Source organism: Vidua chalybeata, chromosome 9 (assembly GCF_026979565.1).
Source record: "Vidua chalybeata isolate OUT-0048 chromosome 9, bVidCha1 merged haplotype, whole genome shotgun sequence".
In the NCBI taxonomy this organism is placed as follows: domain Eukaryota; kingdom Metazoa; phylum Chordata; class Aves; order Passeriformes; family Viduidae; genus Vidua; species Vidua chalybeata.
In genome coordinates this window covers 27,186,183-27,201,534 of record NC_071538.1, presented here as the reverse complement: position 1 = coordinate 27,201,534, position 15,352 = coordinate 27,186,183, and the positions used below count along the sequence as shown (strand labels likewise).

The 15,352-nt window shown below is 40.8% G+C and overlaps 1 protein-coding gene across 1 annotated transcript in view; it reads left to right on the top strand.

Annotated features, from left to right (window-relative positions):
- CRB1 (crumbs cell polarity complex component 1) overlaps window positions 1-15,352 on the top strand; it is a 94,968-nt gene that overhangs the window by 58,198 nt on the left and 21,418 nt on the right. The window contains exons 7-12 of the mRNA XM_053951116.1: window positions 1,888-2,835; window positions 6,254-6,804; window positions 7,199-7,364; window positions 8,673-9,579; window positions 10,807-10,935; window positions 13,874-14,000. Of these exons, the coding sequence (XP_053807091.1) occupies window positions 1,888-2,835; window positions 6,254-6,804; window positions 7,199-7,364; window positions 8,673-9,579; window positions 10,807-10,935; window positions 13,874-14,000 (2,828 nt within the window). The remainder of the gene's footprint in view (window positions 1-1,887; window positions 2,836-6,253; window positions 6,805-7,198; window positions 7,365-8,672; window positions 9,580-10,806; window positions 10,936-13,873; window positions 14,001-15,352) is intronic.

The following is a 15,352-nucleotide window of genomic DNA, read 5'->3' as shown; positions in this document are numbered from 1 at the left end:
CATGGCTCTGGCCCCCAGTCAGGAATGGTTTGGAAACTGCACTTCACTTGGAGAAAGTCAGCCCCAATGAGTCGCATTTCTGCCAGATGCCACTGCACATTAAGGTATACACAGACACCTCTGACTGGAATAAAGATGAGCCTGGCTGGAAAACAGAGAGACTGCTGCAGCAAAACCCCACTGCCAGGCCAGGGAGATGGCACTAGCTGTGCTTGATAGCCTGAAGCTTCAAGGGGAAAGTCAGTGTATGCTTTAATTGAAGACTGATGAGTGACTTGGATTGCTGCAGAGAGAGTCTTTTGTGTACCTGCTATGACCACTTCACTCTGGCTAATCTTTTAAACAAATCTCTCTCAGTTCTCAGTTCCCTTCTGGCTCTCCTGTAGTTACCAGTCTCCCAGATGGGTCCAGTTACAACTGTGACTGAATAAAGTGGACAGGCAAGGAATTAGCTTGAGCAACTACACTTATCTACTGCTATTTGAAGCATTTCATTGACTGAATGTTGCTCTGTAATTTTCCATAGGAATGGCTGTGTTTTGTTATAGAAATAAAGCCTGGTGTGAATTTGTATTAATTTGTATAAAGCTAGGTGTGGTACCTGCCACTCTGTGAGCCTCAGCACATCTCATTACCTGATTTACAGGCAGCAGTTTTGCTGTGGGGATGGATGAAAAGTTATCTATTTAATTTGTGCTGGTGATACTAGTTTGAAAACTATCTGCAAAGTGTTTCTCATTTTTCTCTAAGATAACTATGAAGGGAAGTGGAAATGTTAAGAGCTGCACTTAGCATGAGTTATCAAAAAAAGTATTTGGATATTTTGACTGCTTCCAAGGGAGATGAGAAACAGATTTTCCCTGATCCACTGCATGCTTATCAGTCACTTGATTGCTCAAGGGAGAGGTCACTGTAATTACTGCTTTATAGATGAACAACAGTGCAGTGGGGTAAATAGATTAGTTTTACAAGAGGAACAGATTTGGTTTTGTTTGTGAAGTGTGATCCAGCAGACCCATTTAGGCCACATCTATCCAATTACAATGGAGTTGAGATGAGGAGTTCTCCTTTCACCAGATATATCAGAAGCCAAGCATTATATGGATGAAGAGGAAACGCAAAACTGTTGACAATCTCCTGCAGAAGCACTCTTATCACCAATAAACCTCTGATATGTTTGAGAGAATATTCCTTTCATCTTATCTTGCTTTATATTTTGTAAGAGGAGAGGTAAAAAAGTTCCCCTGTAGTACATACTTTTTGCAGTACATACGTTTTGCAGGCATGTTCACCCACTTGTGAGCCTGACCCACCATGTCAATATCACTTGTAAGTCCTGTGACTGTCACTTGAAGAGTGTTGCTCCAAGATGTTTCAAATGGGACCAGGAATAGTTGTCTGTAGTTCTGACACTGTTTGAATGAACATGTAAAAGGAGGAATGACCAGCAGATCATCCCCAACTGATCCCCATACTATATTATAAATAGGAATTAAGCAACAGCTCTTGGGGTTTTTGTATGTGATAATTCAGTTCCTTACAAAGCATTCTAAATTTCTACCATATGATATGTGGGAAACAATTTCTTGATCCCATCTGATGATGTTTATCTTAATTTCATTACATTATCCGTATCAAAACTGTGCATTTGTTTGGTTCTTTTCTCCAAAATGCGGTTATCAGTTAGGTGTTTACATAATACTTTGCACAAGGAAACCATGACAATTGAATGGCCTTTTTAAAGTATATCTTTTTACTTGTTCATCATCTATTTATCAAGGTATTCCCCTCTAATAAAAGATAATTTAATAAAACACATTATTAAAAGTGTTATTTTGGGCTCCAGTTATTCAAAGCAGAATGCCTAATTCTTTGTTTATTCTTCAGGTACTCACTGTGATGAAGACGTCAACGAATGTTACACGAACCCTTGCCAAAACGGTGGGATCTGTGAGAATTTTCCTGGAAATTACACTTGCCATTGTCCGCCTGCAGACAAAGAAGGGATTTTTTATGGTGGCTGGAACTGTACAGAAGTTCTGCATGGCTGTACTGATCATCAATGCCAAAACAATGGAATATGTATCCCACATCTAAAAAATGGCCAACATGGATTCAGCTGCATATGTCCACCTGGGTATACTGGAACACACTGTGAAACCATAACGACATTTTCTTTTCAAGGAAACAGTTTCCTTTTGTTGAAGAATCCCCAGACCCATAAAAAGGATTTTTTCTATAATATAAACCTGAGGTTTCAAACTGTGCAACCCACAGCTTTTCTGTTTCACCGAGGGGAGAAAAACACATTTGCAAAGTTGGAATTACTGAATGGCTACTTACACTTATCCGTGCAAGTCAATAATCAGCCACAGGCTCTTTTGCATATCCCACATAATGTCAGTGATGGAGAATGGCATTCAGTGGAGGTAACCTTGGCAAGAGCTGTTATTCTTAATTTGCTTGACAGCTCTTGTGTAGAATCCTGTCTCAATAAAACGTCTGCTAAAATAGATAACGAGCCGGTGATGTTTGCGTTTCAGAGCACATTTTTGGGCGGCTTACCAGTGGGGAACAGCAACTCTCTACAGAACACCTTTAATACACATTCTGCACCTTCATTTGTAGGCTGTCTTCAGGATATTGAGATAGACTTGAATGTTATTACTCCAGAGAATGTGTCATCTGGGTCATCTTTAAATGTCAGGACAGGATGTGCTAAAAAGGACTGGTGTGACCCCCACCCGTGCCAGAACAGGGGACGCTGCATCAACCTGTGGCTGAGCTACCACTGCGACTGCTACCGGCCCTACACGGGGCCAGGCTGTGCAGCAGGTAAGGGAGCACTGCTGTCTGTTTGATGTGCCTGCTGCAAACGCGGCCAGGAGCCAGCCTGTTCACCTGGCGGTGTTACGGTGTGGCCCTTAGGATCTCTGGGGCTTAATGTCAAGTGGTAAGCCAGTGCAAGAAGTGAGTAGTGGCACACCTTTGTTATTTTCTAGTTACTTTCCCAAGAAGGCTGCTTTTCAGCCTGACAAAAAAAAAAAAAAGGCTAAACTAGTGGATTCAACTCCTCTTGTTTTAAACTCTTCTCAGTGCTCTTGGCACTCCATAAACTCTGAAAAAACTGTAGTTCTCTGGATGCTGAGTAAAATTTAGAAAGCAAACAAGACACCTGGAATTTAAGACTTATTTTCAAAGCATTCTTTGAAAATTTTATCCTCAAGCTCTCTAGGCTTTTATAAAGAGATTCATTTAAGGCAATGAAAGGCAAGCAAAAGTACTGCAAGTTAAAAAAAAGACTGATTCCAATTTAAAAGAAATGAATGAGATTATACTCTTAGCTTAATCTGATTAGCCCAAGGAGCAGGCAGGGCTTCAGCAGCTGGAAGCAGAGTCCATTCATCCCTCAGCTGGTCCCAAAGTGGAGCTGGACAACACCCAGTGCAGGCTGCTGTTCCCAGAGAGCTGCGTGGGGACCAGAGGGAAACATGGCCCTGTCTGGGTGAGCAGAAGAGCTCATCTCAGCAAGCAGCTCCCGTGGCAGTGGGGAGCAGGAATACAAAAGCTGCAGATGCCTGTAGCACTTTCCCTGCTACAAATGATCTTTGCAGTGCAGGATGGGGCAAAGTGGAAGGACAGCAGGAGGTCCCTGTCCAGCTCCCTGCTGCATCTGCTGGGTGATCTCCTAGAGCTGTGTAATCCTTCCCCAGGCAAAGTTTTACGGATTTCAAACAAGCAGTTTTGTTTAAGAAAATTTCACAGGACTAAGTCTTCACGCCGTGCCCTTGCCTCTGCCTCCCTCATCCACACACGGCCAGCAGAGCAATGTTTAGGGAGCAAGAAATACAGACGTATACACACATATTTATGTAGATATATTTGCCATGTGGACTGGAAAAAATTAAACACAAAAGCAGAGCCATGGTCAGATTGGAATGGACAGATCCTAAACTGGTGTAAACTGGCATGGCTGCAGTGCTGCCAGTGAAGCTACATTGATTCACATCAGCTGAACAATTGGCCTCAGGGGTTATTGAATGTGTTGCTGCAGAAAGCTGGGCCTTCAAATACATTTCAAATGTTTGAATACAACTTCATTTTGCATGCTCTACCTAATACTTATCAATACCTTTCAATAGTTTTTCCTTTTGGTTTTATTGCAAAATGACAAAGTCTGAGAGGTAATTGTAACAGACTTCTTTGAAGTGTAGCTGTAATTTATCCAAAGATTTGGAAGGCAACTTTTGAATATAGGACAACATCTGGGAAATAAGTTTGCCTTCTTATATGAAGCAAAATTAAAACCATTCAGGGCCAGGAGCAGCTTATACTGGCATTAGAACTGTTGAGAATGATTAGAAAGCATGGTTTTTTTCATTCCTGCTGACCACAATATTCCCTGCTAATCGTGGCACCGTGCCATTTGGTACATAGGTTCTAGATATATGTCACATGTAAAAGACTGTGGCAGGTTTCTAAAGAGGCAGAGTGGGAGAGGCTTGTGGTAAAGGATGACATAAGAAATGCTGGTGTCTTTCTGAAGAAAAGTTGCTGCCAAGTATTTAATTGACAAGACGCAATATTTTCTCTACATATACAAAATAACAAACAGATGTTGACTCATTTTGATCAACATCCAGATGTTGTGACCCAAGAGGTTAATACTGACCAAGGTGATGCTAGTCATCTCATCAAACAGATCAGGCTTATGATATATGTGTATATTTATAAATAGAGAGAAATGTGACAAGGTAATTGTAAACATGAAATACCTTTCTGGAGATCAAGGCTTCTTTCTAATATTGCAGTTGTGGGACCCTCAGTTCAGCAGAATTTTTCTTTTTACCCTCATGAAAAAAGTGTCTCAGTCTCCAGTACCACCTTAAGAAAAGATATAACTTAAAACTCTTGTATGTAGAAATAATTATTTGTTAAAATTGGTGTTTTGAGGCATTAAGTCTGTTTAACATGCAGATGTAGATATATAGGCATTCTTATTCATAGAAATAAACTATTTTAAATTAAATTAAGAAATTGTCTGTTTAGGAATAAGTATGGGATTTATTCCTGTTGCTAAATAATATAACCATACCCCATATCAGTGCAGTGGTTATTAAGGGTCTGTTGGGGCTTCATGGTCAATCCCTTATTTTCATCATTTTTTTAATGCAGTCATAAAAAAAAGTAGTTTTGCAGGCAGAAAGTTGGCCCATGACATCCTGCTCCAGGAGTTTTACTGCACAACAGACTATTGAATCTTCAGATGTGTGAGCATTTAAAAAAAAAGCTCGGTTTATTTTTTCTAGGAATTTGATATATGAAAAATAGCTCCTGAAACTGTTTAGACAGGAAGTCTGTAATACTGAGGACAAGATCACAAAACTTACAGTGTAAAAATAGAAACACTTAGTTGTTCTTTAAAGAGATGATTCATCAGAATAAAACACAGTTTTGGCCACATATTTTGTATTCTTAAAAGACTGAAAATCATTACTGAAAATAAGGGGTAAAGGACAGACAGATGGTTTTGGTTTAATCGTTTTAATTGATAAGCACAAAGAAAAGAAAACTTACTCGATCCTGGATCGTGTTTCTCCCATGGCTCTGTGGGCACTCAGGGACTGAGCAGGATTCTCATGGTTGCATACAGATTGATGTAGGTGAGCATATGTTAAGCCCCAGCAAAAAAAAGTCTATCAGGGAACTGGGGAGCCCATGGAGCACCACACAGGTGATCTATTCACACAAGAGGGCTTTGCCCAGCACCTTTCTGTGATTGGAATCTGTGCAAAAAATATCACTAAATCACAGAACTGCATTAACTTCCATGGTCATCAGAGGATCAAAGCAGGTAGGTTCTTTCCAAAATTATCTTTCTGAGGATCAATGCTGGAAACTGTAGAAATCTGTCCTTGTTTAACTACTTGAAAACACAGCATTACACAGTGCATGACAGAGAGGAAAAATGTGCCCAATTATGTAACATCTGGTCTTGCACTGGGGCTTAATGCTACAGCCATGGAAGCCAACAGGAATTTTGAAACAGAAGCTGTTTACAGCTGGACCAAGTCTTTGTTCATCCATAAATACAAGCACATCTTACTACCATACATAAATATCACCAGAACTAGTTATTTAATCATTGCATTGACTCCTTTGTCATTTAGCCCTAACTATTTTATTTTTCTCCCTTCTCTTCTTTTTTTTTTTTTTTTGTTTTTTTACCTTTTCCCATATCTCTAACCTCAAGAGTACATTCCAGGTCGGTTTGGATCCGAGGACTCCTCAGGCTATGCTGCTTTTCCTGTTGGTTCCACTCAGAATGAGAACTTCATCATATCAATGTTTGTCCGAACACGCAAACCTTCCGGCTTGTTACTGGCTCTGAGAAATAGCACTTCCCTCTACATAAGAGTCTATTTGGAAGGTGGGAAACTCACCATGCTAGCTCTAAATTCCATGAAGTTATTAGGGAAACACTCAGTGAACGATGGAAACTTTTACTTAATAACCTTAAAAATAGAACCAAATAAGATGGAGTTATTCCAGTCCTCTCACTACCTAGGCTTTATTTCTACTCCAGCACTAACCATCCAAAGTAAGGATATTCTTTACATTGGAGGCCTACCAGATAACAAAGAAACTGACAGAAATGGCAGGTATTTCAAAGGCTGTATCCAAGATGTAAGAGTGAATAACCAGCCGCTGGAATTCTTCCCCATCACCAATCCACCAAATTCTCTTATCAACCGAACACTGATCAATGTCACCCAAGGCTGCACTGGTGACAACCTCTGCAAGGTAAGAATGACATTTTTCAGAGCATTTTCACATGCTTATAATGGGGAATTTTTTTCAATGTTTTTAATATGTTCCCACACATTATTTGATTATAATGACAGATTAGAAAAACATGCAAAAATGCTAGAAAGAGCAGGTTTTGTTAAGCTACGCTACATATGATGAAAATCAGAAGCAAAATGCATTTGCGTAGGGGACAATGAAACTATTTTGCGATTGGAATACTGTTTTTCACTAATTATTGAACATGCTGTACTGTCACAATAGTGGTCTTTATAATTTTCCATCTGAAATAGAAAGAAAACTTCTTTTTGCCCCACAGTCCCCCATGCCTAGAGTTGGTTGTCCAACAGCTTTGATTCATACTGAGGTTCTCTCTTCTCTTTCCCCGTAGTCCAACCCTTGCCACAACGGTGGTGTGTGCTATTCAATCTGGGATGACTTCACTTGCACGTGCCCCCCTAACACAGTGGGGAAGGCATGTGAGGAAGTGAAGTGGTGTGAGCTTGGGCCCTGTCCTCATGAAGCACAATGCCAGCTGGTGCACCAAGGATTTGAATGTAGGTACATTTCAGTTGTTCCAATCATCTTTGGAGATCGGCAGCAATAGACATTTTCAGCAGCATTTCCTTGAAACAAATTATTAACTAGTTGTATTCTTAGCTACAGGATAAACATCTTCTTGTTCAACACAGGATAGCAAAATAAAAGCTTTCCTGGACAGTGAGTTCTCTGCCTTGTGTCTTCTGCTAAAAAAAAAAAAAAAAAAAACAACAAAACAAAAAACTTCAGCGCTTTTGTGAGATATTTGAAAAAAATAGGAATAATCTTGAAAAACTCTGACTTTCCTTTTAGCATGATTTCCTCTGAGCAAACTTTTTCTATGAGAAAGGCACCACATTTGATGCACCAGGAAATGCAGTTACACCTCTGCTGCCTTGGCATCAGGATATGAAGTCAGTAAATTTATACTAGGACTCTGGGTACTTTTTCCTCAAGATTTACTAAGCCCAGAGATAGTTCAGAAACCCATCTTATCTCAGATCTTTCAAAGCCATTTTTTTCTGAAATACAGACAGAAGACATTCCTTCCTGTCCCTCCTCCCTGTCTAAAATCCTCAGGTAACTCAGAACATTTACATTTACAGCCCAGTGAGTAAGTGCATTTTAGTAGAAACCATGCTAATGAAAGGTGTCAAATACCTTTGTGAAGATGTCCATAAAGCTGCCACAACGTTGCCCATCAATTTTCACTCACAGCAGCGCGAGCTGAGTTCTGCTGCCCTCCCAGTCCCACCTGCACAGGGCTGTGGCAGTGCCTGCCCACCAGGAGAAGCTGGCTTTGAATGTGACAGGCACAACTACTCACAGGGATTTTGATGGGGCTTTCCATCAACTGACTTCCGTTAAATTCATCCTTTTGCATTGGTGAGATGAAATTGGGATCAAATCAAATACTTCATAAAACATCTTAAGACTCACCCAAGAAAAAAGGAATTAGGAAGAAATGTTCACCCCATCCATGGGGAATGACTAGGCTGCCTGTACTTAGGAAACAATCATAAAGTGACAAATGTATGTCCTTTTTTGAAACAGAGAGATAACAGTAATGTAGAATTGTATGTTAGAGTGATAACCTGAGATGATGCAAAGCAGTACACTTTGGATGTGATTATAGCTGATGCTGGCACTGCCCTGTAATTTCCACAGCCATGAGGGGCAGACCAGGATAACTGAAACACTGGTGGAATTTGACTGTCTTCCAGCAAACCCAAAAGCAGTTTATATGGCATGTGCACTGGAGAGACATCTTTCCACGTGTATTGGCATAAAACTGGCCTGGTTTCTTAATTGGTGTCTTTGCACAGGTCTTGCTAACGCAGTGTTCAGCGGCCGGAGCAGCGCGATATTTTACAGAAGCAACGGGAAAATCAGCAGAGACCTCACCAATATCATCTTTGGCTTTCGAACCAGGGACACTGACGTGATCCTGCTGTATGCAGAGAGGGAGCCTGAGTTTGTCATCATCAGTATCCACAACTCCAAACTCCTGTTTCAATTACAAAGTGGCAACAGCTTCTACAGGCTGACCCTCACGAGTTCAGTGTCTGTGAGCGATGGCAAATGGCACCGAGTGATGGTCTCCATGGTGGAGCCCCTGTCCCAGTCCTCCAGGTGGCACATGGATATAGACAACAAGAGAGACACGGCAACCAGCACAGCTGCTGCAGGAAGCCTCAACTTTTTAAGAGAAGAGACAGACATCTATGTGGCTGACAAGGCTTTTGACAGCCTGGATGGCCTGCGAGGGTGCATGAGCACCATAGAAATCAGTGGCATTTATCTCTCATACTTTGAAAATGCTGGCATCCCTACTAAAAAACCTCAAGAGGAGCAATTTCTCAAAATATCTGCAAACCCTGCTCTTACTGGCTGTTTGGAGGTAGATTTCTGCAGCTCTGACCCCTGTATGCATGGGGGGATATGTGAAGACTTTTACACTTCGTACCGCTGTGTATGTCCCGATGGATGGACTGGCACCTACTGTGAAGTCAACATTGATGAGTGCTCTTCAAACCCCTGCATCCATGGGAACTGCACAGATGGGATTGCCTCCTATGAGTGCAGCTGTGAGCCTGGTTACAGCGGGGAGAACTGTGAGGAGGACATAGATGACTGCCATGGCCACCAGTGCGTGAATGGGGCCACTTGTGTTGATGGGATTGATGGATACTCCTGCCTGTGTGCTGCTAACTTCACAGGGAGGTTTTGCAGGTACTGTAAACAAGTCTGATCTGTATGATTTTGTCAAGTCTCTTCTGAAGGGCTTTTATATCACTGATGGCTTTGTTTTAAGCACATATGTTTTGCATCTGTCTCTGTATTAATCATGGCTGCAGAGTCGATGTATGAAGAGTACAGAAAGTTGTACAGATCAATTAGATGTGGACTGAGACAGTGGAGAGCTGCCAGCTCAGGCAGAGACTGATGAAACAAGGACTGAAGCAGGCACAGCTCTGCTGCCCTGTCCTGCTGTCAACATTGGTCCTGTGAGCTCTCTGATGACAAGATTACAAGTCTTCCAGACCTTGAAAATACATGGGCTACATCTTCTTTTCAGAAAAAAAAAAATCTTAAGGCTTTTAAATCTCTAAAACAATATTTTATTCTAGTAATAGGGCTCTAGATCTATAAATACAGGAATTCAGAGTTGGTAAGAGAAAATAACAATAGAAAATAAGTTGTTTTTATCCCCACCCACAGCATCTTTTCTGGGTTGGTCTTTTCCTCCCAGCTTACTCTCAGTCCTGGTGCCTGCAAATACCACACAACCCACTTTTGCCATTGCTGCTGACACTGCTCATATGCTGTTTCCTATTCCTCCCAGATTCTCCTCTAGAAAGGCTGCAGGCTTTTCCCTTTAATTGCCATTCTCTGCACACCCATAAAATTCTGCCCTCTAAGCATGTCCAATTCCTCTCCAAGAAGGCAAAATCCTTCTCCTTCCTTCAGAGGACTCCAACAAATCCAGTCTGCTGCATCCCAAAGGATGCAGACAGACAATCATCTTCATGCTACCCAAATACAGTCTTTTAGGATATAATTACTAAAATTCACAGGTTTTGTTGACTTTTTCTGAGTAGTGAGAACATCCTCAGATTTGAAGATGCCTTGTGGTGGCCCAATATTTTTTATCTTTTGAACTCTTATACTAAGCTGTCCAGGTATCACACAAAACCACATTAGTAATGTAAGTAGAGTGATTTCCATTTTTTTAAATGATAAATGAATCATTAATTTGCCAGTAAATATTTGGAAAAGAAAAATTAAATTCATCAAATTAAAAAAGTTAGGCAAAACATGTTCTGGGAGTCTTAAATCTGAGTTCCAGCTGTTATTTCTTTGGGCAATACCCTGCTCCCCTGCTTCAGCTGAGAGGGCACGAGGCATCCAGAAACAAGGACAGTGCAAATAACTGCTGCTGCCTTCTTGTTTACCCAGGTATCGAAGATTGCCTTACACAGTGTGTGGGAATGAAGAGAGGAACCTCACGTGTTTCAACTACGGCAACTGCACCGACCTTGGCGGCGAGCTGAGCTGCATGTGCCTGCCGGGCTTCGTGGGAGAACGGTGAGAGGCTTTGTCCTGCCCATCCTTGGGGAGCACCTCTTCCAAATGCTGTTCCAAAAGAGTCCAGGGGGTAACAGCCAGCCCTCTGGCAGAAATACAGACAAAGCAGCTGTTGAAGTGCAGCAGTTCCTTGCTAGAGTGACTCTGAGGATCTGAAGTATTGTGGTTTTAGACAAAAATCACAAATGAACGTGGCAAGGTTTAGTCCAATGCAGCCCAAGATATTATTGATTAAACAGCACTGCAGGCTTGCTTCGCTGTGCCTTTTTTTTGGTTCTGTGCCAAATTTTCATATGACAAGTTAGAATGTTGCCTTTCCATAGGTGGGGACACAAGCACACATATCCTGCTCATATACATAAACCAGCTACATGCTCTGGCACATGAATATGCAAAGTTTCATTTTCACATGTCTGTGCTGGGAATATACAATCTATTCTATCACAGGGATGGTAAGAGGTGGCATACCTGGTGGCATGGTATACCACACTTTCTTACTGAATGCTGAAGTGTGAGAACAGAATGATTACTTTCAGAAGAGATTAAGGAATACTTTGTGCCTGTTATTGTTTAGCCTGGAACAGAGGGACCTTCCTCACAGTGACATTTGTATCTTGTAGCACAAATCACACTTAATACTGGCCTTCAAAGAGCTCTGGAGCAGGGAGGACAGAGAGCCTCAGGGCAGGCATCAGGTGCTGCAGAAACCTAGGAAGGCATTGTCACAGTCATAGCCTGAACAGGTAAGGGCATTTTGGATAGAGAGACAAGAAAAAATGTATTTACTCCTGATGGAACTAGCGTCATGTCAGAGTACAATATCCAAAAGTTCAAGAGGACCAAGCTATAACACAGTGAAGTTTCCAAGAAAAGGTTTTCATTCTCTCAAAAACTTATGAGCCCACTGATTTTGTGGAAAGAGTACAGTAGGCTATAAAAGACATGAAATGAAGATTTCCACCTACTCAACGCACAGTGTAGTTGGCAGACACACTTGAATTGCACTGTTAACAGCCAGGTCGCCTGTGTACCACCTCACAATATTCAACAAGGGGAAAAGGATACAATAAAATAACATTTTAAGAAGTAAAAGCATATTCATAGCCACTTCTGCACTGCTTGTATTTCTTGGGACTTTGAGGCAGCAGGAAAGCACTTTTTCCTTCTCTCTCCCCTGCCAGCCTACCTGCTAACTGCAGCTTTGGGAATGAGCCTTCCTTCCATCCATGCCAGAGGCTGGCAGTAATCTCTCTTTACGGTTCCCAAGGTTCTCATATGGAGCCTGTGCCCGGCGAGCTGCGGGGAACTGCCTGTGGCAGCCAGGCTCTCTTCTGCAGCCTCTCAAATGGAGCACTTGGCCTCTGCTCCTCCAGGCTGCCAAACCATGAACCAGCAGTGCTCCCGTGCTTGGGGGTCTCACTAGATCAAATGAGAACTTTTAATCCCTTTTTTTTTTTTTTTTTTTTTTTTTTTTCAGAACAAATTCAAATATATCTGTTAATAAGAATATTAAAACCAAACCCCTTTGTATATATTTATGTATTAGACTGATAAAGCAGGCATTTTCCTTTAAGACAATATTGCAGCCCTCAGAAAGCCACTGGTGTACGGTATAGAGAAATTCTATGCCAATCAATTAACTTGGGATCACATAAAAAAAATCCCAATGGACTTAATAGCAGGTGGAAAGGGAAATGTCTAAAGATTAATCTCCATAAAAGAAGATAGAGCTCTCTCTCAAAAACAAATTTGTCATTTAATTCCTGATGGAACTTTCAAAATTACATAAAGGGAGTCAGGTTTTTAAGAGTTCCTGAAACTCAGTTGGATTCAGGTACCCGTTTCCCTGGAAGATTTGAGAAGTTGTTGGCTTTTTTTTAAATTTGCATAGGTAATTTCATAGCTGTACAATTTTTATACATTGGACAAAAAACGTAGCTCTTTGAAGTATATGAATATAATTTACCATTTAAGGAAGCTATTGAAAGAAGTTTAGATTAATAGAGTAAAATTGTTTAATATAAAAATGCTCTTCTCTGATGTAAGATTAAAATTTTGTTGCCTGGTTATGAATATGATTGAACAAAGCAATTCCTTATAATTCAGAGAGAATTTCTCACATTCTTCTCCAAGTATAAACCTGCATTTTTACTTGGAAAAGATAGGATTAACTGTTAGCATTATTTGATAAAAGGGAGCAGAGAATTAAAAGGGAACATTTTCAGAGCAGAAAATCATCAAATTAGTAGTTTTCAAACAGTCTTACACATCCCTCATTATGCTTCCATTGGCTGCCTTTAGAAATTATAACTCAAATTTCCTGTATCTCCAGAATTAGCTCAAAAACATTTAATGATACATATTAAGGCTTATGAAACCTGTCCTGCACCATTCTTACATTTTTTGGGGCCCATCTCAGGGCCTGGATAGGAAATTGTGCTGGGATCTATTGGCATTCCAAATTGAGGGAAGAAATGAAAAAGTTAAAAAAAAACAACCCCAAAAGCAGGTGAATATTTCCAGGAGCACTCAGCTGGGAAAAACACACATTTGTTTGACTTATATCCAGATTACTGAGAAGGGAACTGTGCCCTCAGCTTCCTGGAACAATGAGAAGGACAAGCAAGCTGTCAGCAGGACTTGCACCAGAGCTGGCTCTGAGATCACACAAGAACTTGCATTGCACCTTGCTAAGCACCATGAACCATGAGGTGCTTTACAGGGATGAAATTACCTGCTTAACTGTCTGTGTTTGGAAATCATACAGGAAGTTCAGGGTTTGAGTGGGGCTCATCAGCTAGTTAATAAAACCATAAACACGTGTGGAAGTATGCCCCAGAGCATCTTCTTCCCCCCCAGAGCTGCTGAATGAAACATGTGCCTGCTGGATGCATGGGATGCCTGGTTCCTGAGGCTGACTTTGCAGTCTTTCCTGCAGGTGTGAGAAGGACATTGATGAGTGCAGCTCTGACCCATGTCTGAATGGGGGCCTCTGCCAGAACCTCCTCAACAAGTTCCACTGCCTGTGCGATGTGAACTTTGCCGGCGACCGCTGTGAGATCGATGTAAGCGACCTCTCCTTTTTTGTCTCTTTGCTCTTGTGGCAGAATCTCTTTCAGCTCCTCTCCTATCTCATTCTGCGAATGGATGATGAGCCAGCAGTCGAGTGGGGTGATCAGGAAGACTATTGAGCAGTCTTTAAACTTCTGTGTTTTACTGCAGCAGAAGATGCCTTGACTAACCAGCTTAGCAGAGCAATACAAATAACAGAGTTTTAAAACTTGTTTTATATTTCTTTGAATGGTTTTCTATGAATTGCTTCAGATCTGGTTTAGTTAATTGATTTAGTTTTAGAACAAATGCTAGCAGATTTGTTAAAGAATTCACCCCACCTTCACCTGAGCATTTCACCACATGGACACTGCCAGTGGGTGACAGTGGGACAGGCAGGACAACTGTCACATCTACTGAGGGTGGCATTCAAACCCTACTGCAATGAGTGGCAGACTCACTGCCTTCAATAATTCTAATCTTAAATTAAATCTTCCAGGTGGTCACTATCTTTACAGCACCAGGTTTATTGCTGTTCCTTTGGCATTTAGGCCTCACAGCTGTGAAATCACGAGGGATATTTTTGGATAATTAGGTAATGGTTTGGATTAGCAATTGACAACATGCTGAGGAGGCTCCCACATCCATTTGAATTAGTGTCAATCCTGCACTGATATCACTAATCCTGATCCTCTGCTCCAGTAGCCTCTACACCTCCAATGTACTCTACTGAGATAAAATACAACCATCTTAATCTTTACCAACATTTCCCCTTTCAAGAAAGGCCCAGTAAGTATCTCAGACTTGAAATCACAGATTTGTTGTTTGTTTAATGATTTATATAACTTTAAGTAAATCTGTTTTACTTATTAGTAGATCAGTGTCACTACACAAAAAAAAAAAAAAAAAAAAAAGGATTTTTCCTTCTTAAGAAGCAAGCAAAGTAATTGGGTTGGTTGTCCATGAATTCTTAAAAGAATGAAAAAAATGGACCTGAAAATTATGAGCGCTAGGAGATTTAACAAAAATATTATAGCAAAATGTCTTTGTAGTTGCCTTTGAGAGTGCAGACACAACTGAAATACATTGTTAAATACTAAACATTTGTAAAAAGTGAGGAGTTTTTTTTGTTCTTAACCATTCTTTAAGACAGAAACACCATTTATGAATGCTGAAATAATTTATTTGGACATTCATTATTATATTTGCATAGATTCTCTATCCCTTTTAGTCATTTGAATAGTGTCCTTACAAGAGGATTTGAAAGAATAAGCGTGTATAGGGTGGTGTTTTGTTACTCAGCTATATGGCAGGTAGCAGAATTTTGAAGACTAACACCATACTGGGAGGTTTTCTGACTCCAGAG